At 34.2% G+C, this 26,004-nt stretch overlaps 1 protein-coding gene across 7 annotated transcripts in view; it reads left to right on the plus strand.

Moving 5' to 3' along the window:
* Rttn (rotatin) overlaps window positions 1–26,004 on the plus strand; it is a 152,692-nt gene that overhangs the window by 86,785 nt on the left and 39,903 nt on the right. For 5 of the 7 annotated variants that reach the window (XR_013429485.1, XM_078029895.1, XM_078029897.1 and 2 more), the window contains 5 exons: window positions 1,543–1,701; window positions 3,022–3,093; window positions 13,128–13,314; window positions 14,627–14,718; window positions 22,338–22,431. Coding sequence is in view for 6 of the 7 variants with exons in the window: in XM_078029895.1 (XP_077886021.1) it covers window positions 1,543–1,701; window positions 3,022–3,093; window positions 13,128–13,314; window positions 14,627–14,718; window positions 22,338–22,431 (604 nt within the window). In the remaining variant the exon portion in view is untranslated. The remainder of the gene's footprint in view (window positions 1–1,542; window positions 1,702–3,021; window positions 3,094–13,127; window positions 13,315–14,626; window positions 14,719–22,337; window positions 22,432–26,004) is intronic. The other 2 variants (XM_078029898.1, XM_078029899.1) reach the window with 2 other exon arrangements.

The raw sequence follows: 26,004 nt of genomic DNA on the forward strand, positions 1-26,004 counted from the left end.
GGTTGGTTTCTGGTGAGGGCCCTGTTCCTGGTTTACAGAAGACCGCTTTCTCAGTGTGTTCTCACAGCACACAACCTGTATGTGGAGAAAGAGATTTCCCTTTCTTCCTAGAGTCCCAAGGCTGGTTTAGTGGTATGCCCCTCTTAAAAAACCTCACTTCATCTTACTTACCTCCTAGGAGCTCTGCCTCCAGATGATCATGTTGGGTAGTAGAGTTTCAGTGTGTGAATTTTCAGAGATGACAGTTCAGTGCATAGGATACTCTTTTTAATCATATTCATTGGAGTACAGAAACCCTCATCATTATACAAAATACATGTATGAAGATATGAATTTGGTGTCAACATACCTTATATTACAATCAGAGAGATGATAAATTGTGGTATAAAGGTATTAAGAATTGTAATGCAAAAAAAATAATAATAAGAGAAAAAAAATGTGCTCTATATGTGTAATAAGAATTGTAATGCATTCCACTGTCATGTATTTAAAAAAATAAAATCAATAAAAATTAATTGATTAATTAAAAAAAAAGAAAATCAAAAAAGAAAAGATAGTTTAATCGGTCATTTTTAGAAATAACAGTGGAAAATTGTTGGAAAAGCCAAGGCAATTTCAAACAATTTTAGAAGGATCACTGGAAATTCTAAGTTATGAATCCTAGTAATATTTAAGTGCCACATAACGGAATTGCACCATATAATACAAAATTGTATATTGTTAGTAACTTCCTAGTTTGAGTCATCTGTTCATTCATTTTTGAGGAAGAAATGAATACATCCTATTATAATTAAGGCCTTTGGTTTTTAGAAATATTATTTGATGTAACTTTAAAGTTACGTATTTTAGGCACTTAAAACTTGGACTTATTCCTTGACTATTTTATGAGTACCTTATTATTTTTTTTTTTTTATCCTGTAGCAATCATAGGAAATATATTTTTGGGTCAGAATTCAGAAATTCACCAAAATGTGTGACTTGAATAGTACTATGGCAAGAACATACACCACTTCAATTTTATTTGAAATACTTTTAAAATAATTTTGGGAAAATAATAAATACCTTCTGAACTATGTAATTCAGTCAATTTTTGTTTTTTGAAAAAAGAACTTTCAAGAAAGTTAAAACCATTTATTTGGAAGAAACACTAAAAAATTAAGAAAGGTAGAACAAAATAATAGGTACCCTTTTTAGGAAGGAGGAATGAATAGAGATTGAGCTTATGAAAGATATGTAATTATACTGTGCTTTCCCTTGAAAAGGGCTACAAAAATATAAGTGTATGCTGCTTATTTATACCTGGCTTTAACTTTGTGTGTCCTTTGCTGATACTGAACTTCTTTTTCTAAATTATTGCTTTCTTAGTAGTGATATAGGATTTTTATTTCTTCATAAACATGTCGGACACTAAATGACCTTTATAGTTTAGTTTTGGAAAGCTAGTGTTGTATTTATAAAATATGATATTTTATATGCCAGAAAAATTAAGTTATGCTAGGAAATAGATAGGATACATGGATTTGACAAATTTCTCTTTGACAGGTGAGATTCACTTCCCTGGGATTAGGATCAGCACTGACTACTTTTGAAGCTGGCTGTGTGGCCTTGACAAACAGTTGTCAAAACATTTCTGGTGGGCTCTGGGGAACTGTGGTGAATATTCTTCTAGACCAGTCAGAGTGTAGTATGGTGCGCCGTGAGGTATGTCTGTCTTTCCCTTAGAAACCCATTGCAATATTATCTATAAAGCATACTCAACTCACTGTTCAGCAGCGTGAATGGCCTGTAGACCTTTATGTAGTCTAATGAAAACCCAAATGAAATGACAATGAAGAATAAAAAGGATATTATTAATTTATAGTAAAATTGGAGTTCTTTATTCTGATAAGATCAAAGCAGAATACATTGTATTTTAATGTGAACTCTTCTGCTTTATAATACTTGAAAAGTGGTTCACAGAAAATAAATTTACTTTTACCTCAGCATATATGTGTCTCTAATGTTTATAAAGCCTTAATCATAATGAAGGGCTGTTGACATAACAGCTTTTTATAGTATGTCATGTAACATAAGAGGAAAATTAAACCCAAGTTTAATTTGTGGTTTTCTTTTTATGGCTGCTTCTATCAAAGGGATGATTAATACAAATAGTTTCAAAACAATAATCAAATAGTTCTTAGAGGCTTATGAAAACAATAGTAGCTCTTGAGTCTACCGTTAGCCAGTGCCCACTTCCAAATTCAGAAGATTAGTTTTCTTGTTAATTGCTTTCATACTTTTAAATAGTAATGCTTACTTTTAAATGGTAATGCCTTTGTTTGATTTATTAACTTTAGTACTTTTTATTGACTTCCAATGAAGATGGTTGGAAATTTCACTGTTAGAATTTCACTGATATTCCAGTATGATTGTATCAGAGTCTTTCATTAAGTACACACTCTAAGAATTGGGGGTGTAGCTCAGTGGTAAAGTGCTTGCCTAGCGTGCATGAGGCTCTGGGTTTGATTCCTCACACCTGCCCTACCATACACACAACAATCAGGGTTTAATATGATTATTTCATTTGATCATCTTTAGGTCTTAATAGGTTGACTTGGACATTTGTGGTTTATATTTCTAGTTAGCAGGTTTTAATTGAGAGGAGAGTGCATGAGTTGAAAGGGGGACGAGGTGGGATGGGGAGTGGAGGCCTGAATGTTCATTTCTTAAATGCTGCCAGAATAGTTTATTTTATACCAATCTTTTTTTTTTTTTTTTTTTTTTTTTTTGCTGCATAGAATTGAATTCCAAAGTGGAAAAAAATATATTTCCTGATGAAATAATTTTGTACAGTGTTTGGTCATCACCTAACAAAGTCATTGTTTAATAAATATGGCTTAGTAATTCTTGTGAGGACCCCTGTGTATGTTCAGTGGATCAGAAATAATACATCTTTTGTTATTAAATTACAGAATGTTAGATAATTTCAAAGATGACAACAAGATGGCAGTATTGACTTTTTTTTTTTTTTAATGTTTTCAGGCTGCATTTATTCTTCAGAATCTCCTTGTAATTCCTATGCCTATGGAAACTATAAAGGATTATACTTGGCAGGTAGGTGATTTTAGACAGTTACCAAACTAGTAGATGTTCAAGATTAATTAGTGATAAATTTGCAGCCTATGTGAGTAGTTGGCCCCTTATACCTCTGGATTATGCATTCATGGAATCAACCATCCAGGGATTGAAAATATTTGAAAAAAAAATTATAACTGGACTGAACAGGTACAGAATTATTTTCTTATTATTTCCTAAAGAATACATTGTAACACCTATTTACAGAACACTTGTATTGTATTAGATATTATAAATAAACCAGAGACAATTTAAAGCATATGACAGTGTGTACATTTTGTTATGCAAATACTGTGCTATTTTCTGTAAGGAACTTGAGCATCTGCAGAGTGTGGTGTCCATGGGAATGCAAGAACCAATCTTCTGAGGATACAATGTTCCAGTACTAGTGAAATGTATATAATATAGCAAGGATCTCTTAAATTAGAATGTAGAAATTTCCTTATACTTGATCATATTTAAAAATTCTCCATAGTGTTAAGAATAATTAGAAAAATAATAGCTATAAGATATATACTAGGCACTCTTCTAGAAACATATAATATATGTATATATTAACATTGTATATATTAACATTGGACAAACTATTGTCCTCATTTTAGTGGCTTAGAAGCTTTACCACAGAGGGTTTATGTGGCTTGCCTAAAGTCACAAAGCTAGGCACTGGTACACCTTTGCTGCTTTGAGTACAGGCTTGTCTCTTCTTACCCATTTGTTATTTTGCTTCTCAAATTTAACAATAATAAATAAATTTATTTATAGTTCAGTATATATTGATGTTAACATTTTTTCCAAACTAGCACACAGTTGGGATTATAATTAATCTTTTTTTTGATAATACTAGATTGATTTTTAAATTTTATGTTCTGAATATCAAGTCATAAATAGTTGCCTGTTTTTTTATAGCCTGTGATTTGTAGATAATTCAGAGTACTCTCATTGTGGTGGTAAGATGTGGTCCTTATCCTTTTTTTAAAAAAATATATTTATTTAGTTGTTGATAGACCTTTATTTTATTTATTTATATGCAGTGCTGAGATTTGAACCCAGTGCTTCACACCTCCCGGGCAAGTGTGCACCACCCCTGAGCCATAGCCCTTGGTTCTTATCCTTTTAACTGCCCACATATCTTCATCCTGTCAGTGTGTTATTTATCATAGTGTTATTCAGTACTCCTCAGGGTACTGTACAAATCTAAGGTTTCTCATCCATTTTAATCTTCCTCTCAGGACGACACTAGCGATTAATTTTTTTGCCATTGAATTAGTTTCTTTTCCAAATATTAGCTTTAATCTCTTTCCATATTTCTGACCATTTACTTTAATCTTCTTAAGTAGAATGTTTCTGAACATTAGGTCCATAGTTTATGTGGTGTGTGTGTGTGTGTGTGTGTGTGTGTCACACCCGGGATTGAGCTCAGGGCCTTGCACTTGTTAGATGAGTGTTCTACTACTAAGCTGCTAGATAGAAGCTCTTTTTAAATTTTGTTTTGAGACAGAGTCTCACTAAGTTGCCCAGTCTGGCCTCAAACTTGAAATTCTCCTTCCTCAGCCTCTCAAGTAGCTGGGGTTGCAAGTGTGCACCACCACACCTGGCTTAATTTTTATATTTAAGAAAATGTTTCTCTCAGCTCCCACCATGGAGAAGACGATAGATGTTCCGTTAGTCTTTGTTGATTTATCAAAGTATGTGAAGCATTCAACTTACCTTATTGGTCTTAAGTAAGTAAAGTCATGAATAGAATCTTAGTTTTGTAGTATAGTTTTCCATGGAAATAGAGACATACTAGAGGCAGAGTAGTCACAAGAGGAGGAGCAGATGAAGAGCTTATTTTCAGCACAGCTTCCCTCAGCACACAGTGGGCCCACACACCGGGCTCCTGCAGGGTGTGAGATCCTGATTCTAGGTCCATCAGTCCCTGTGCATTACAGCTCTCTCACACTCAGGGCACTGCTTTTTAAGAAGGGTGTTTGTAAATACTGGCCTGGTTCTTGGGTCAAACTTGGCCTCTTCAAGGCTGAATTTCTCTTTCTGAAGGTGAGAAAACAGGGTCAGCTTACAAGTGATGCGGAACTGAATTGTGGCTCCCAGCTATCTGGTATTCTGTAAACTAGTAAACTAGTTTCCCACAGTCTGACTAGGAGTTAGTACTCCTGAATATGAATGGTTCTGTTGCTGGGTTTAATTTGAAGAGCAACATTACAAATCCCCACAATTTTAACAACCAGCTTTGGAGTCTATTATAATAAATCTGTTGGTCTGTGCAGTTTGTTTGAGTTTATATCTATAAATATTTGTCAAATGCCTAAATGTTGGGGATTCACAGATTATCAGATTTAGTGCTCTGAGGTCTGTGACCTGCAAGGGAGGATAGACACATATCTAGGAAACATTATATAGTTTTTTACATAAGTAATATTAATTATTGGCAGCTTATGCATAATTTTTGTGATATTAAAAGTTTTTTTTCCAATTGAAAATAATTCCCTTTCTTCCCGGCCTATTACTTCCTTCACTCATTTAAGCAGTGTAAACTCAAGGGCACTCAGTTTGTTTCATTCATTATGATCTATTTCTGTCCATGTTTGGATGATCAGATGGTTCTAGTTTATGGAGGCAGAGTCTCTGGATAGACTATTGAATTCTTTAATTTCACAATGCATTTGTTCCTGCTTTTGTTTCTTTCCACAATTTGTAATTAAGACTTTGAATTGGCAGATTTGCTTTATTTTAAAAAAAATCTTTATTGTGAAAAAATTATGTTTATAGAAAAGTTGTAGAAACAGTACAATTTTCATATACTTTTCACCCAGATCCCCCAAATGTTATTTTATCACATTTGCTTTAACTTTATCTACCTATCTTTTTTCTAAACTACTGGAGAATCATAGACAGAATACTTCATTTTCCCTAAATCTTGAAGTATGACTTTCATAAAAAAAGAATATTGTTTTACACGAGCATACTAATAATTACTGAAATTAGGAAATTACTCAAGTTTTCCCATGACTTTCCTTTTAATAAAATATCCAACCTAGGATCCACTTCAGGAATACATATTATATATAGTTGTCATATCTATTTAGTGACTTTCATCTGGAATCTTGTCTAGATCATCAATATTTATAACCTTAGCATTTTTAAAGAGTGCATACCATTTAGTTTTTGTAATACCTATAATATCCTATAATTAGATTTGTCTGTTTTTGAATGATTAGATTTAGGTTATGCATTTTTGGCAGAAAAACCACAGAAGTGATATATACTTCTCAGTGCATCATATCAGGAGAGAGATCTTTTTTCCATTATTGGCAATGTTGAATTGATTTCATGGTTAAGATAAAGTCTATTTTCTTCATTTTTTTCCTCTTTTTTTTTAAGAAGGTACTTTGAGACTGTAAATATGTTTCTAAACTTTAACTAGTTACAGCTACCATTCAAAATTCTTGTCCAAGGCAATTATGACATAATGGTTGCCAAATGTTTTTCTAATTGTATTATACCTTTCTGCATTTATTATGTTCTACTGTAAGGAAGAATTAATTCCCTTTCTTCCCGACCTATTACTTCCTTCACTCATTTAAGCAGTGTAAACTCAAGGGCACTCAGTTTGTTTCATTCATTATGATCTATTTCTGTCCATGTTTGGATGATCAGATGGTTCTAATTTATGGAGGGAGAGTCTCTGGATAGACTCTTGAATTCTTTTGGCATGTCTTTTTCGCCAGTTTTTAGTATTTCCTACTTTCTAGTACATTTAGGTGTGCTAGACTCCCCGGGCCCCATTGTAAAATGAGATATTTGCTCTTAGGGCTTTGATTTCTTTTTATAGATCAAACTCTGTCATCTGGATATGCTCATTGTTCCTGGATTGTCAGTGCCTCTGCTCTCAGGACTGTCTGTTTGTGTGTCTTTATGTGCACGTGTTTTGGATAGGTGGTACACTCTTTTATCAATATGGTACATATTATTTACACATTTGATGTGATTAATATGCAAATTTTTAATTTGTTCTCTTTCTCTCTTTTTTGGTACCAGGGATTGGACTCAGGGGCACTCAACCACTGAGCCACATCCCTACGCCTATTTTGTATTTTAGAGACAGGGTCTCACTGAGTTGCTTAGGGCCTTGCTAATTTGCTGAGGCTGGCTTGAACTTATGATCTTCCTTCCTCAGCCTCCTGAGCCACTGGGATTATAGGCATGCACCACTGCACTTGGCTTTTAATGTGTTTTGAAACATCATGAGTATTAATTTTACAAAACTATAATTCTTTGGTAAAGTGAGATCATTTTAATAGTGTTCATAATTTATATGTGATTAGGAGTGCTAATGTTTTTAGGATCATTTTTATAGTCTTTGGGGTATATCACTTTTTATTTATTATCAAAAATAATACATATTTCTTCTTGGAAATATTGTCTGTTGTTTTTAAATGTAATTCTTAACTTTGGTTATAGTTCCTTTTTTTTTAAAAGGGGAGAGAGAGGGAGAGAGAGAGAGAGAGAGAGAGAGAGAGAGAGAGAGAGAGAGAGAGAGAATCTGTTTTGTAGATGGACACAACACAATGCCTTTATTTTTATGTGGTGCTGAGAATCGAACCCGGGTCTCGCCCATGCTAAGCGAGTGCTCTACCGCTGAGCCACAATCCCAGCCCAATAGTTCCTTTTTAATAATAGCTAGTGAATATATAGTAAAGTGACCCTAGGAGTAAAAATGTCTTTAAAATTAATATTCTAATTTATTTTCTTCAGAACAATACTTTCAAGTTAGTTGGAGATTTCTATGATATAGTTAACTTATAGGGTTTTTTTGGTAAATGTATTTGTAATTGGAGTCTGGTGACTTTTGTTTTCTTTCTTCACATACTGGTCTTCTCAGCTCTCCTTTGTGATTCAGCACATAATCTGGTAGCTTCAGAATTCACCTGAGGGCAAGGCTGTTAGGGGTATAGACATCTTGAGATAGAACAACTAGATGGTGCTGCTTTTCTCACTCTGCCAGAAGGCAGCCCCATCCATTACTTATGGTGATTTCATGCTGCTCTGTGGACCACAGCCTAGTCGTGCATGAAAGCCTTCATTGTTCTGGCCCTCATACCTTTAGTCACTTATAGAAAGCCTAAGTTGTGCCATCTTAGGACATATGCTGACCTTGGCTCCATTGCTAGGAGTAAAGATCTGTTGTTAATATGTCATCGCAGAGAAAGGAAGCCTTGGCATGCAGAGAACGGGGAATCAACTTAATGCATAGCAAAAATAAGTCAAATAAAATATAGATAATAGTTATGAAATATCCCAGTTCATTTGGTTTTCTTTTGAGAAGTTAAAAATATTTGGAATGCACTAATTGTTTGAATTGTTTAGCAGAAATTGTTTTTTCAGGTAATAAATGTATGTCATTACAAGAACTGGTCGAACTTATAGTGAAATGAAGTGTGCCTCTCCATTTACTGAAACAGGTTTATCTCTGATTTTTATTCTTCAGAGAGTTACTCCTATTTATTCCTTCACTACTCTGATGAGTAAGGATTTAGTTCATTTATGTAATGTATTCTTATTACTGTTCTTAGATTCTCCAGTGGTCACCCTTGCTGTTGATGATTTCATCATTGTGAGAAACATGCTCACCTGTCCAAACCCAAAGAATGGACTGAAAGACTAAAGGTATAGAGAAAGTGAGGCTTTTAGTCATGAATTTTAACCTTGTCTGGATGAGCAGGCACACCCAGAGCAGTTACAGTCAGCACTTTATTCCCCAGAGTGCAAGGTCCCTCCCCTGGTTCCTCATTGGCTGAGTACTGTGGGTACCCAGGGTCTTGCACATGCCAGTGTTCTTCCCAAACACTGGCAAGGTTTTACTGTCTCCTGTTGGGTTATTTAAAGAAATACATCTTTAGTTGTCCCCACCTCCCTTTGTTCTCTTGAGGTGGGAAGACCTTCTCAGGTTGAGTGCATGTTAGAACAGACATGCATGCATACATACATAGTTGGTTAGGCCAGCCCTTTCCCCCTACTTCCTGTTAATCAAGGGGCTATGAATTGACCAGTTCACACTCTGGTATTAACTGCTTTTATTGTCCCCTCCAGCTGCCTCTCTTACATCCCAAGTAGTTTTATATTTAAGGCTAAATACTGTATGCTGAAAGTGGACCAGTGGACTTTCTGATTTCCACAGTTAGCCATGCCTCCTGTCTCTTGGCCCCCATATTATAGTACATGTGGCTAGGTTGTTATCTGTTCGTTGGTCTCCTCTCTGACTTCTAATGCTAATCTTTGCTAGTTTTTTTTTTTTACTTTTGCTTTATGAAGACTGATTATGTTTGCATCTTTCCTGAATTTGTGTCAGTTGATTCTAAAAACTGAAGATCAGTAATTCATTGCAGAGCCATTTAGTCATTTGTAGTCACATTTCTTTATCTCTGCTTCCAGGACTGACCCATGTAATACTCAGAGGAAAATCCCCTGGTATTCATAAACATGTAATATGTACATATATACAAATAGTGTGTGTGTGATTTTAAAAATTAATTTGGGAGATTTTCTTTCCCTTGGAATTTCTGTTATTTTTTCTTGCATTGTGAGTCCCTATCATATCTCAGGTTTTACTTAACTCTTAATCATCTTTTCCCTTCATTTAGAGCCCCTTTTCTTAGTAATTTTCCTCAAAATGGTCATACATGCTGTCTAGTAACAAGCATGTTAGAGTTAAGCTGTATGAAATCTTGCAGAATTAAAAATGTCTTTAGATTGTACTGAGTTGATAACGTGGCTGGTGAGCAGACACCAGGTGGAGAGGCCAGCTCCTGCACGCTTCCCCACTGTCTTCTGGTGTCCAGTGCTGTTGACGGGAAGTCAGTTCCAGGACGATTCTTTTTTCTTCTTTGTGGCTGATCTTTTATTTGGCATCATCTCTTTATTCATGGTATTCCAGAGTTTTATGATTATGTGTTGTTTTATTCATTTCTCTTGACAGTAATTTATGCTTCTTAATTTTAAGTCTTAGGTTTTCCATATCATTTTGACATTTTTTTTCATATTTCTTTAAAAATGATTTTCCCCTTTCTTATGCCCCACCACCCCCTTTCTGGAAATTTAAGAATCCCATATTAGGTCTCCTGAGCTGATTTTCTCTTTCTCCTCATCTTGTACCGTTCTCTTAGTCATTTTTGCACTGCTTTCTGGGATGTGAATTCTTTTTTACACAGCTGAATTAGTTTAGATTTTATTTTACATCTGTTATTATGGCTTCTTTTCCTATCTTTGTTTTCTCAATCTGTTTTTTTTTCTCTTTTATATTAGGAAGAAAGAACAAGAGAAAAATGAATTTTTAAAATTTATTAATTGAGAGATAAATATATTTGGGGTAATTAGATTACCACTGGTAATTTTACAGTTTGGTGAATAACAAGAATTCTCATAGTGTATTTCCTGTAGTACTTCTCACTTATTTTGAAAATGCTTACAACACAAAAAGGTTGGGTTTCAGAAGATAGTGGGTTTTTGTAACTCCTGCCTTCCCAGCAGATGTACAGTGGTCTGGCCCTCAGCAGATGGAAGAGCTGTTCAGGAGCTACAAATACTCAGGTGTTGTCTGCTTTTAAGATTTACGTGGTTGGCACACTCCTTTACCTATTTTGATTAACCCTTTGTGAATTTAGGGCTATGGTGTAACTGGTACAGGATGCAGTGATGTATATACTATTTTGCAAACTAAATTTTTTTTGTGGGGGCGTACTGGGGATTGAACTCAGGGGTACTCAACCACTGAGCTACATCCCCAGCCCTTCTCATATTTTATTTAGAGATAGGATCTCACTGAGGTGCTTAGTGCCTCGCTTTTCTTTTCTTTTCTTTTTTTTTTTTTTTTTAAGAGAGAGTGAGAGAGGAGAGAGAGAGAGAGAGAGAGAATTTTCAATATTTATTTTTTAGTTCTCGGCGGACACAACATCTTTGTTGGTATGTGGTGCTGAGGGTTGAACCCGGGCCGCATGCATGCCAGGCAAGCGCGCTACCGCTTGAGCCACATCCCCAGCCCCAGTGCCTCGCTTTTCTGAGGCTGGCTTTGAACTCATGATTCTTCTGCCTCGGCCTTCTTAGTTGCTGGGATTATAGGTGTGTGCCACTGCGCCCAGCAACAAAACTAAATTTTGAATACTTTTATGTAGTGTGTATAACAACTCAAAATTATTCTGGTCATCATATAATGTATTTAGAAAAATATAGTTTTTGTTCCACTTTATTTAAAAATTTTATTTTGTTTATTGAGTTTTTTTAAGGTAGTTGTACTTAAGCTCTGGTGAGTTAGTTTTATTATGTCCCCTCTCCCACCCATTGGGGGTTAAACTCGGGGCCTTGAACTTGTTAACTAAGTGCTCTATCAGTGAGATACACCCCTAGCCCAACCTAGCTAGACTGTAATTCTCATCTTGGTTATTAATTCATTCCTTGAATTATTGTAATGAAGGTTCTAATTGGTAATTTTAAGAAGCTATTGCATGTCTTCTGTGTGACATATTTTATACATTTAAGAATAACTTACTTAAAGGGTAGAACATTTTGAAACTATGTATGTCAAGGTTGGCTGTAAGATTGTGAATGAATACTTTACCCTAGAAAATTAAATTAAGGTAATGTGTGAGAGGACACTTTTTTGGTAACATAGGCCTTGGTTAATAATGAGAGTGTCCTGACTATATATTCTCCTGCTTTATCTGCTTCTTCTAGACCTCTAAATTTATATGAACACTATCATGTGCTAACTGTTCATTAGTCTTAGTTCTTTTCTCTCTTTGTTTTGCAGTGCTGGGGATAGAACCCAGTTCTTGTACATGCCAGGCAAGCATTCTACCACTGAGGTATAACCAAAGCGCTGTTAGTCTTACTTCTCATTTAAATTGCTCTATTTGTAGAGAATAAACTCAGTGATGAATAGATTTATTACAGTTAACAATAACAACTTCATAATCTTAAAAGGTATTCAATATTGAAAAGGTTAATTGTAATGATAATACTTCAACAAGAAATGTTAGAGGAAATTGTTAACATTGTTAGTGTTGCTATGCCTATAACTGGTGAGTTACAATGTTTCTGAATAGTATTGATACCCTCTCCCCTGTTGTTAGGAGAGGTGTGAGAAGACACATATAAATATATCTTATGGTTAAGGGTAAACTTTGAGTACATTTTGACCATACTTTCCTTCTTGTTGGCATTTAGATTTCTATTTTTCCCTTTCTCCCAGGGTATATTTTAAAAAAATCTTAACTTTAACATTTTCCAGAAAATAGAAATATTTTTAAACTAGTGATCGTGGTATTGTCAACTTTAAACCAATCCTCTAGATTGATTTTTATCAATGGATATTGTAGGAAAATTTAGTGAGTAGCAGTGCAAAAGCTATTGGAACAAAAGTTCAAAGAGATAAAATTGTGTAACAGTGGATTCTTTTCAGGTGGCAGGTGTGTATACGTGTGTGTACGTGTGCACGTGCATGTGTGTGTGTGTGTGTGTGTGCATCATTGTGTGTTTTTTCCTCATGTGGGTTTATTCAATGGAAAGTAATATGGCAAGCAGATTTCAACATAGATATTGATGAATTTTTAAATTTTATTTGTTTGATAGATACAAAAAATGTTTTTGAATATAATTATTTGGACTGCATTATTTTGGATATTTTAATAATTTTTTTACTATTGTCTGTAAGTTGAAAAGTACTACTTTTATTGTGTTTGTTGCTTAAGTATGTAATTACCTGGGTAAAGCTTTCCAGAGACACATTTTGAATGCTGTGGCTTGTCAAGAGATACAGTCTTCAGAAGGGGGCGTAGGCAGTGCAGACTACAGTGTTAGGAAGTGCTTTCTTTCCTCTAGGTTCGGCTGCAGTGATCATGGAAAGGGTGTAGTAGCATTTGGTAGCACCCATTTGTTTCAAGCAGAGACAGTAGGTCTTTTTGAAGAAACTGTGCGAAAAGTTAGTGTCTTTCTCTTCTTTTCTCCCTCTCTTCCTACAGGGCCCTTGTGTTCATGATGAGGACTCTGGCCTGTCACTCATAGGAAAACCTGCCCTTCAGGCTCTTTTATATCACTGCCATTTTTATGAACATTTGAATCAGATGGTGAAAAACTCTTACCTAGGACTGTATAGGTTTGATTTGAACTTTTCTGCTTTTGTAATTTCAGAAGGCAGAGATTCAAATGGTAAGTAGAATATCTTTATGTTTTACTTTTACAAAATGTAACTTTTTAAAAAGATGTTCAAACCACGTGTGTTTGTTAAAAATCACTTGGAAAAATAATAAAAACTACATGGAAGATATTTAATTTAAATGGAAGATAACCTTATATTCTATATATTCCCTTATATTATACATTATCATCTCCAGTCCTAATACCCAGAGGATACCCTTGTAATGTTGGAATACATTTTTTCCAGTCTTCTTTCTCCGTGTAGCTTCTGTCTGTTTTATATAATCATGTTCAGGTTTTTTGTGCATTTTTGTATTCCCTTCTTTCACTAAACATTGCTTAAGAATTTTTCTGTTATGAATTCTTCATGGAAGCCATTTTTGATACCTCACTGTTTCACAAGTTTGTTTCATGCTTTTCAGTGAAATTTTATAGTTTTTTTCTCTATTCATATTTCTTTTTTGGAACAGTCATTCCTTGGCAGATTATGATCCTTTTACCCTTCTTGTGAATGACATCTTTTCCTACTAAACTTTTAAATTTGTTTTTCTAATGGTTTGAAAAATCTGTTTATTTTTGGTATATTACTCATTTATCAAAATATATTGCTGAAATATTTTTGGTTCTTTATGTAGATGCTCTTGGATTTTCTAATAGGTATTAGAACATACAAATAATTGTATCTCATAAAAACAAATAGTTTAATAAAATTGCCTTGTATTTTTAAGTTACACTTTCAGAGAAGGTTAAAGCATAGTACAAAATTTCCCCAAAGTTAACATTAGTATTTACTTCCTACTTCATGTGTATTTGTGAATATAAGTAATATTTGTTTACATGCATGTATATAAGTGTTTTTTTTTCTGCACCATTTAAAAGTAGGTTGCAGACATGAAGTTTTTTTATTCCCAAATACTTAATTGTGAATTTATAGTTCAGTTTCCTGTTCACTTCCTAGAGGAATCTAGAAGAAAATAGATATTTGATAAAGTTTTTGAACATTCTGAATAAATGTTCCTATTAGGAAAGTGACTTGTTTAGATTTTTCCAGATCTTTGTTACTCAGATCATGGCTCTTGAACCAAGTGTCTTGTAACCTGTGAACTGTTAGAAATGCACATGCGTAGCCTCCATGCTGGCTTAGGGTGTTAGACTTTCTGGGACTAGGATTCAGGAAACTGCTTTAACAAGCTCATGATGATTCTTGCACATTAAAAGCCTTTCTCTGTAGACCTTGGTTGGTTTCCAGAGATGAGTAATTTTCCTATTAATTATTGCAGTACCTAGGAGAGTGTCCATGTTAACAACTTTCTTGTTGTCACAGGTTTGGATGACTCATTTAAGTTTTGGAGGGCTCCATCAAGAATGTCCAGTCAAGATCATGATCCAAGTTCTCTCTCCACCACAGAAACAATGGTACTTGCAAAGAGTGTATGAGTACTTACTTAGTTTTAATCTCTGAAAAATAATGATGAGATAAGAACAGATATAGACTATAAGGTTATGAATATAGTAGATATGAGTTTTTATGAAGTGTTCTCTGTGCAGAATTCTGCTTTTTTTTTTTTAACTTAGATTATTGCATTTAACCTATCACCAGTCATACATGGTAGATTCTTTTGTGCTTTCTATATAAGCAGGTCACTCAGAAGTTAAGTAACTCTGTGATAAATTGTGCCAAAAGTAGCAGAGTTAGAACTTCAAATTAGGTTTGCTTGCTTCTAATTATAGTTGCACTAATATCCTTTTAGTTGAGAGCTTTTTATTCCTCTTTTCTACCTTTTTTCATAGAATCAATAGCATAAAAACTGAAAATATTTAGCTTAATAATAGAAGAAAAAAGCCTCTATGTGATTAAAAATAATTATCCTGAAACCTCACTTAAAGGCAAAGCATCATGATAAAGTTTACCCATTCAAATAATTTCAGTGTGGTATGAATGATTTAAAATAAATTCCTAAAACTCGAATCACATAGAAACTTCTCTAGATTATCTCAACTACCTGAAATGTATGTAAGCTAGCTTACCACCTGTCTGCCCTCAGCTTTCATTCATGCTTGAGTTGCTCTGTGCCTAATGATTCACACTAGCTTTCTCTTTGTTACAGGGGTACATAATCATTCTTCTCAATGGAAAAACATGTTTAATTTTAAAGTGTTTTGGAGATTAGATAGTGACTGTGTTACAGAATTTATTAGGAAGGCAAAGGTTTTGAACCTTTTCAGGAGTAAAAACTTTTATGAAAATAATAAATAATTATATAGACATTAATAAAATTTGCCTTCTACAATCTCCCAAACATGGATACTTTTTGCTACAATTTTAAGAATTTTTTTTTCTTTTTTTCCTAGGAAAAGAGTTTGCTTAGTTCTATATTGGGTTTGTATATAGAAAAGTGGGATAATTACCCTCCTTCCACTAGAGGTCATGCTTCCCTTTCCAGATCAGGCTAGTGTATAGCTTTGTTTCAGCAGGAGAAACAGGATGGTGAAATGCCACAGTGAGTTCTGTTAATTGGTTATTTAGTTCACAGAAGGGCAGCATCAATTTATGCTTAAAAGTAAATCATCTCAGATTGTTCTGCTAAAAGGACTATAGAATAACTTTAGAAATATTGTACATTCTTCAGTTCTTTCCTAATTGTTGGTACTGAGTAAATAGTAATTTCTCTAATTAACTTTGAATTATCATGGCTAATCTGTAGACACCATTCAAGCCGTATTTTTTCCCATCTATACAAGAAGACCTAAGAACGAAAAGCAAAATCAAATCAAACTTTTACATTTCTCTATTTTATATCAATATATACATTTTACATGTTAGAATGCTATATTTTCTGAGAATAATTTTGCAACTGTTTATTAAAAATCATTATTAAAACAGAAGTACCGGGCTGGGGATGTGGCTCAAGCGGTAGCACGCTTGCCTGGCGTGTGCAGGGTGCTTGGTTCGATCCTCAACACCACATAAAAATAAAATGAAGATATTGTGTCCATTTAAAACTAAAAAATAAATATTAATAAAAGAAATAAAAAAATAAAACAGAAGTACCTCTGTGCTAGTCAACTTTCTGTTAGTCCACAAAATACCTTAGACAATCCATTTAAAGTGAGGAAAGGTTTATTTTGGCCCATGGTTTCCTGGGGTTTCAGCCTCTTGCTCTGTTGTTCTGAGCCTGTGTTGGCATAGAATATTCTGACAGGAGCATGAGGTGGAGGAGGCCCCGTTACCTCATGGCAGCCAGCAAGGAAAGAGAATAGGAGGAAGGGGCTGAGGTCCCAGGATCTGCTTCAAGGGCAGGCTCACCAGATATCTAACTTCCCCCCTGGGCCACCGCTTGAGGGTTCCAGCCCCTACCCCCCAATAACACTGTATCCTGAGCACCAGGCCTTCAACACATGGGCCTTTTGGGCACAAAGTTCACAGTACAACAACGTCTATTCATGTAAAGGTTTTTAACTTCTTTGTGTGTGTGTATGTGTGTGGGGGTTACATAGACTTTGAAAAATTTATACCATTGAAATATTTTAATTTTTAAAAAATTTTAATATATAGTTCTATGTAGCATATAAATTTTTTTTCCATGAGAGACTGATATTTTGTTAGAATTTTTTAGTCAACTCTTTTCCATTTTTTTTTTTTTAATTTGTAGACAGAGACTTTGGAATTGGTGGATTTTTTTCACAAAAATAGTCTTGTTACCCTAATTCTACTATTTGTCATGTTTTCCTTATCATGCCTCATATGAAGTATGTTATTGTCCCAAAAGGAGAACAATCTGGAGAGTTTATTATATCAGAGCAATTATATTTGGGCCAAATAATATTTTCTCTAGTATAAGAGAAGGTCGAACTTTCAAATTGAGGTATAAATTGAATGAGTGTAAATCTTACCAATTTGCTTATCTGGTTATTTATATCTTTATTTTCTTTATCTCCTAGACTACAAAAAAATTTTTTTTTTTTTTTGGTTGGTTGGGTTTTCCATTTTCTCTTTCTAAGGAAAGCACAGTCTTTTTTGATGTGGGTCGTATTATACACTGTGCTCTTACTGGGTCATTATCCACTCTTTGCTGTTAATGCCACACTAGGGGTTTTAATAGTGTTTTCTAATGAATATTAGTTCATTTGGTTGGCACGCTTTGTGATCACTGGGACCTGTATGTTTTATTAACTGCAGATAGAGTAAGCTGGGTATCATCGTTACCTTCAGCGTGTTGTCCTTGTAAGTGCTTCCTCAGAAGTGGCCCCCCTCCAACTCAGGCATTTGATATTGTTTTTTTTCCCCAAATCACATTTCTGTTCTCAAAGTACCCAAAATGGCTGTGTGTGTTTATGTCTAGTACCATACCAGTAGGTAGCAAAAGCTTGATGGCCAAAATTTGGTCATTTCTGTTGCTTTTGAGCTAAGCAATGTGTGCATTTTTAAAAATCTGTTGTATATCTTTGTGAAATATGTGGAGAACGAGTCTAAAGAATTGTTACCCTAATTCTACTACTGATTTTAGTTTATTTCATTTAAAGAGAATTTAACTCATTAATCTTTTTTGTCTAACTAAAAGTTAGTCTTACTCTTCTATTTTATAAAAGAGGAAATATTTGGCTTTAGCTGTTGGTCACCAAGGTGTATGCTACTCCAAAGCCAGATGTGTGGGATGCCATAGTAGATATTGGTGTGTGATGCCATAATAGATATTGGAATCAAGGTGCAGTGCAGTTACCCTGGACAGATGATGAAATAGAAAGTGATTTTGCCTAGTAAGTAGCAACTGAAATGGTCTCTAAAGGACTAACCTCTTCTCCCTCTTAAATGTATGCATATATTTGTAAGAGGCTGAAAAATGCAAAGATATCTTAGGATTGAACCCACTTAGTTAAACATCTACTTGAGAGCATAAAGGGTAATTAGAAAATAACTGGATACTAACTCTTTTATATTGAAAGTATTAGACTTTCAGAATATGCATGGGATTCTTTGGTGTAGAGTATGTGGGTGGGTAAGTCTGAAGATTGATTACCAGAGTAACCATATAGCAGTTAGTCAAGAAAGTTGAGTCAACTTTGGATTTGAAGATATAATAGCAATTAAGGTAAAGATATAGGGGCTGGGATTGCAGCTCAGTGGTAGAGTGCTTGCCTCACATGTGTGAGGCACTGGGTTCGATCCTCAAAACCACAAAAAGTAAAACAAAGGTATTGTGTCCATCTACAACTAAAAAAAAAAAGAAAGGTGTTTCAGTAAAATGAAATGGCATGAAACATTACAATTTAAATTAGAAAAGTAATGTATTGACATTTGTTTAGGAGTTAGTTAAAAAATGTTTCATAGAATGAAGAAGAATAGACCAAGAACAATTTAAGCAGGGATGGATCCAAGAGGCATTTTGAAGAAAAGTAGTTTTGACATAGGCATCAGTGATTTGGCGTGTGTGTATCTCCAATAAAGTGACCAGAGGAAAACTTGAGAAGGCAGTGTGTCCCACAGTGGAGATAGTGGAGAGGAATAAAAGGAATAGTATGCTTTGTTAAATAAATTTCGACTCCCCATGGATTACCAGGGACTAAAACTCTTGTTTTCTAGTTCCTGAGTATGTTAATGTAGATCACTGGGGTACAATACAATGAAAAAGAACAAGCTTTTTTTTGTTGTTTTTTTTTTGGTATAAAAATTTAATATTAAGTCTATTAATGAAACTTAAATATTGATGGCTACTGATACATATACATTATTTTTTCCTAATGAAATAATATTTAGAATATAACGTTAGAATGACTATAATAGGTAAAAATAGAATATTCATCCTGTTCTATTTCCATAACATTATTTTATAAAAAATTACTCTTAAAAAATGTTATTAGAGCAAATGAGATTTATGTTTCTCTCTCTTTTTTTATAATGATTTAAAACAGACTAAAGTATTTTGAACAAAATTTCAGTGATTTTATTGAGCAGGTAACTACAACTGAGTAAAATACATTTGGATCTTTTTTTATATTTGTGCTAAAATTATATTTTGGTAACGGCTTGATCATTTTATATAATAGTAAACTTCTATGTATAGAAAGAGTCAACTTTCTCACATTTTAGAGCTCAGATTACTATAATTTCTAGTTTGCCATGGGCTATTTTACCTGTATTAAATGCTGTGAGTGGATTAAATTGTTAGATCCACACCATTTGTTGGTGGAACCCTTTTTACACATGAAGAAATAGCTTCAGAGAATTTAAGTATTTGACCACAAGGCTTAAAAGAGAAGGGAATGAGATAAGCACTGGAAAATTTGCTCCCCCTCTAAAGGCAGCACAGTACAGGGGCTGTGGCTGCTGTGGTATCCAGGTCTGCAGTAAGTGGTCTTCTAGTTGACATCAGGAAGCTCATATCATTCCCTGCTATTTCTTTCAATTGTGCTTTTCTGAGCTTTCTTTTTTTTTTTTAATAGACTATACACAATCCATTGAAGGATGAATCTATTTCAGTTGAGCTGATTTAAATTTCTTGTTACAAATTAGAATTGATGATTACAAATTGGAAAGCAGGAGGAAGGAAGTCTTTGTGCTCTTAAAATCTGTTCATAAAATGGGCCATAGATTCGTATAGAAACTTTAAGTTCTACTCTTTTGCTATGTTTTTAAAAAAATGCTTCTAGTAGATTTGTTAGTCATCTTATATCTGAAAGTTTATACTCCTCCATCAGCATCTCCCTATTTTCGCAGCCCTAGCTCCTGGCAACCATATTTTGATTAATTTGAAGCAGTTTTAGGACAGTGGCTTTAAGTACCATCAGTGTTATCTCTTCTGACTAGCTCTTACTGCTTTCTTTGACATCAGTAAGGAAATAAAGCTACAAGTGTATAGACGTCAAAGAAAACTGCTTTACTTATCAAGGGCATATAAATTGAAAACCTTAGGCTATGTCCTATGACAGATGGACAAAGTTGTAATTTTACACTGAAACCATTTTAGTGAGCCTAGAAAGTGATGGTTACAAAAATTAGATAGACTGATTGGGATAAGAGGACAACCCTAAGCCCCCCACTTGGGGCTTCCTACTTAAAATGGGTTAGAGAGCAGAGAGAATGAGAATTCTCTTTATGAAGAAGGAAGGGGAGTTTACAAACCTCGGTGTGCTCCAGCCCAAGTACTTTCTTGTCATACATATGATGCTGAACTGAGGATCCAAACTGATGATCTGAGCTGGGCAAATCCCTTAACTTCGTAGTCCTCATCTCTAAGGAAGGATGAAACTGCACCTTCAGTAGTTAATGTGTGACTACCAAGGCTCCAAGTGAAAGTAACAGATTTGCATACCAAGTGTATTATCAAATATAATCAAATTAATATTGGTGATTATTTCCAAACAAGCATGAAATTGAGCATAGCAATTCAGCTTAAGACTTTTTTGTTTTTACTTATAAAAGTAGTAATATGGTAATACAAATTTCAAAAAGGATAATAGAAGTATAGATAACCCCAAATCAACTAATAATGTATTACCATATAAAGAAGTCCTTGTGTGTTTCTCACGACATGGAGTAAGTTATAATATTGGTACTTTTTGAGAGCATCATTTCTAAATTGTTGTCTTTTTCCTGGGCTTTATTGAGGAAATTTATGACGTTTATTAATGCCTCACCTTTGATCACAAGTGACTCCTTTGTGTTCTTCATATGAGCCAGATATTTAGTGAGCTCTTATAAACTTTGCCTTCTTACCCGGAATGCTAAAACTACAAACCAGTTCCCTGCCTCTGTTTGTATCAGTAATGATAAGGGCTTCTTGAGTTGGCTCTTGAAAGAATGTTCAGTGGAATGATAAAAGGGTTCCACCATCATTTGTCCCCTTACCTTTCTCACATAGCCAAAGGAGTTTGTGGTAGGAGCCAGATAGATTAACCCACTCCTGCATAGTCTATGATATCAGTATTTGTGTTTGTTTTCTTCCCAGAACTGAAAACTTATCTTAATGTCTGTTAACAGGAACATTTTTTACACACCTCTCATTCCAACCTGAGCAAATACATTTTTTTAAATGAACAAAGTTTTTTCCCTATTATTTGAATCTAATATAAAATACGAGACTTAATGCCTGTTTATGAGTGATTTATTTAGACTGAACTAAGTAGCCTTAGGTTTTGCTTTCATTGATCATAGTAACCCTAAGGTATAACACTTTAAGTGTTAGGTCTATACACAATCAATATATGAAGGTTACACACCACATAGTACCTGAGTCTGCACTAGCATTGATTTATAAGTTCTGTTGATACCAGTTGCCCTGTGCTTGCACTATCCCAGAGACTTCCTTGGTGTGAGCACCTCACGCCCTCTTCCAGAGAAGAAATCAATGGTAAGAAAGACAGAGTTATCTGACCTTGCTGGATATGATGTTTTTATGTAGGAGGTGCCAAACACATCAACCTGGGTGCTTTTAGTTGTAGGAGGCTACACAGTCTGCTCATCTCTAAACCTTTGGGGTGAAACTGCATTTGCTTTCCATAGCATTTGTTGTTTAAAATTTTAAAACATGCTGTATTCTGAAGCACAGTATCAAAATGTTGAATTCTTAATTCTTTTTCTGGTATGAGACAAGGTAAAGAAAAATCTTTTAATACTTCTGCTAATTTTATGTGCATTATTAAAGTAGTATGCTATTCAAAACATTAAAAAACACTTATTATAAATCCAGAAGTGCTAAATATCTCAAGAATCTAAAGAATTTTAGGTAAAATAGTTTATTTTAGCCTTAGCCTTTCAACATTTGGACGATGAGGAAATAGACTTAGGAAACTTAGCTTTATATCAAAACTGCTTCTTTGAGTTACTGATTTATGTCAACTATAACAGTTCTTATAAGTAGTTGAAAAAGCTGTTAAAAAACCTGCTATATCTGTCAAGATATGGAACATTCTCTAGTTGAGCCAACTGTTATGATTTTGTTCCAAACCTTCCTGCCTAAGGTTGTCTTGTGTTCATGCTGCATGTGTTTCCTTTTCTAAGCTATGTTAGTAAGATATTCTTCCTTCCTCACCCATAGGTGGCAGCCTCAGTGGGCAGTGCTGAAATCCAGCCACTTGTGCAGTCAATGGTACTATTGCCTGAAGCCTCACGTGACCAGCCGATGGCTCAAGGTATCCTTCTAGAAAGACATTCTGCTTTCAAAAAGAAAACTGACAAGTTGATCTAGGCATATATTTTTAAAGAACAAAATGTTAATGGAATAAGTCACAGAATATGATGGAATAAATATTTCAGAAATTAATAAAACTAGAGTTACTAGTGCTCTTAACTAGTAAGTAAGAGTTTGGCTATCATATAAATAATCTGATTGTAATAAGGTTCCTTATTGGTTACGTATAGATATTTAGTATTTGAGTTCAGAAACCAGTGAATTTTAGTTAATTCTTTTTTTTTTTTTTTTTTTTTTTAGCTACCTTTTTTTGGGGAAAACACTTTACCATAGTTGTCTACTTGAAAGTAAAGAGATTCTAATCATAAATATTTTCTAAGGCAGTGCTTCTATTTGAAACAAAGAAAATCTGTTAGAAATACATGATGAACAACCTGGGATTTACTTTATTCATGGCAGTATATTAATTTTATTACTTTCAATTCTGTTTTGCTTTAAATTTTATTTTGAAGACTACAGTGCAGCTTTTGTTAATTTTCTAGAAGTATATTAACTTTATTCAGTAAGTTTATATTCCTGACCTAAAAGGAATATGGATTCTAAAATGAGAATAAGTTTAAACACTGAAGTATAGCATATATACAGAAAATCCTTTTAGAAATACTTGCTTAATTAAAACTTCGCGTATTCATTTCAGTGTTTGTTCCAGTAATTTCCTAGTATGTCATTTTTATTTTTAGTAATTCATGTTAACAGAATATGAAAGTGTTTAATTTAGAAAATGTTCATTTGATTTTCTGTATAATTTGATTTTTTGGAAATCTTTAGAGAATTAATAATAAGGCTAATTTGAACAGCAAAAGCGTTTAGTAAAATAGCATGACATAAAATGAAAATAAAATTTAATAAATTTAATATATGCACATAAACAATTAGAAAGGGTAATGTTATGGAAAACCACAGTTAACAATAGCAAAAAGAAGATAAAATAATAGGAATAAACTTAATGAGAAATATGGAAAACAAACAGAAAAGTAAATGTAAGCAAATGGAAAGACTTTCTTTATTTTCAGGTGGGATGATCCAACATCAGAAAGATATCAGTTCTTCCTAAATTAATCTCTGTGTTTAATATTGTCCTAATAAAAATATCAACAGACTTTTTTAGGGTGAACAAAATTTTATTCATGTGGAAAAATGAGGGTTCAAAAGTAGCAAGGAAAATATTCAAAAAGGGAAATACCTCTTCTGAACATTAAATCAGACTAAGAAGAATACTTAAATCAGTATTTATGTTACTGCCACATGAAAAATAAATAGAATTGAAAATATATCCTAGATGGTTCAATTTTCATCCTAAATCTATGGGTGGCACATGGATCTCTTGACAGAGAGGCGGGAAGCTGTGTAGCTAGTTGCAATGAGACAGAAAAGGTCTATGTATTTAGGTCAACATGAAAAACACCTGGGTCCTCAAATGAAAATCATGGGCATACCAGAAGTAAACATACAAGATTCCTCATAAACTCAGCATAGGGAAAGATTATCCAATTATGCCTCAAAATTCAGATAGAATGAGAAAAGACGGACAAATTTTACTGTAATTAAAAATAAGTTTTGCAGGGCAGAAAATGCCAAAATCAAAGTCAAAAGATAAATCAGCAAAACTATTTGCAACATTACTCATAGATGGAGATATTTGAACATGTAACATAAAGCGTTCTTAACATTTGAGGAGGAAACGAACCCTAAGTCTCCTGTGAAAGCAAGTAGAAGACGTGAGGAGGTAATTCACAAAACACATAAAAATAACTTAACCTTGGTTAATACTAATTTATACCCCACTGAGATCCAACAATTATGAAGCATTCGCAGTGGATTCTGTTGGCAAGACTGTGGAAAATGGGCACTCTTATACTTTGATGGAGGAGATGCACTGGGCATAATATTTCTGGAAGCAAATGTGGTAGTGTCTAATAACTGTGCATGTGGATTTACATTATGTTAATTATAGGTAGGAATTCCCTTTGGCTCCTCACCAACAATGAAAGTATAAATGCATGTCGTTATTTCATGCAGTGTTGTGTGGAAGGAAAAATAATGGAAACAACCTGAATTCCCATCATTGGAAGAGTGGCTTTTAAATAAACATCTACCCAATGAAGAACTAACTATACAGCTATTAAGAAGAACAAGGATTATGTCTTCAAAATAATATGTAGTGATTTTTCAAGAAATATTAAGTCAAGAAGGCACACTGCAAAAGAGTGTAATAATTTTCTATTGTTTGTGTAAGAGAAAAAATTTTAAAAATTCATTTATCTCCTCATTTATGCAAAAAGATATAAATATAAAATTAACAGGAAACAAAGGAGCTTAGTTATGAGGGTGGATGGCAGTTAGGCAGGAAATGCCAGCGTATGGGAACAGGGCTGAAGAGCTAAAAGTGGAGATAGTGGCTTTTCTCTGCATATGCCTTCTTGTGTAGCTTGACTTTCATAACAGTGAATATTTTATTTGATGTGAAGAAAAATAAAATAAAAAATGGGGAAATAACATGGAACTCAAATTAATCTAGCTACATTTCACATGAATAACAATTGGAGTCAGAAACTAACCCAAGTTAACTCCTTTTTTTTTTTTTTTTTTGTATTGGAGATTGAACTCAGGAGCATGTGGCCACTGAGCCTCATCCCCAGCGCTATTTTGTATTTTATTTAGAGACAGGGTCTCACTGAGTTTCTTAGTGCCTTGTCATTGCTGAGGCTGGCTTTGAACTCAAGGTCCTCCTGTCTCAGCCTCCTAAACTGCTGGGATTACAAGCATGCACCACTGCATCTGGCCAAAGTTAACTCTTGAGCATATTTAAGGCTCTTGTCCTAAGACTAACACTGAAGAGAACTGTAAGCAAGCATTGGGTTCTTTTTACTAGTTTTACTTTTTGCAGTAGTATCAGTTAACAGTTCTGAAACTACTTAATATGTGTCTAATGCTGGGTAGATAGGTAAATGTACTGTGAATGATGAAAGCCAGGTTTCTTCCTTTCATATAAATGAATTATAGTATGGGAGGGGGAAAGATATCCAATAGACCATACAGGGTTAGGTTAGATTTGGAGATTTCAGCATGAATTAGTGTTTTTAATTAAGAGGTAAAGAGGCGTGTGTACTTGTGTATGTGCATGAATGCATTCGTCTTACACACACACAGGCACATGTTTCCAACTCAGAAACAGTCACACACTAGAGCAGTATATGTACTTCAGGACCCAGATCTTTTTTTTGAATTCCATTTTCCCCTTCAAGGAATAAAGGCTTTTTGTGCTGGGAAAGAGCAATATGAACTTGGAGCATCTTACTGTGCTAGAAAATAAGATTCTCTAATGTTAATTTGGTAAATGGTAAAAGGATTTGGGAATGATATTGAAGGGGCCAATTCCTGGGATAATTTGAATAGCAAAATAAATAACGTTAGGAGATTATAATACAGAATTTAGAATCCTTGAGTCATACTGACATGGATAAATGAGGGGAAGGGAATGTTCCTCCAGAGAGTACAAAGTAAACTAAAATTG

The sequence above is a fragment of the Ictidomys tridecemlineatus genome, chromosome 13 (assembly GCF_052094955.1).
Source record: "Ictidomys tridecemlineatus isolate mIctTri1 chromosome 13, mIctTri1.hap1, whole genome shotgun sequence".
NCBI lineage: Eukaryota > Metazoa > Chordata > Mammalia > Rodentia > Sciuridae > Ictidomys > Ictidomys tridecemlineatus.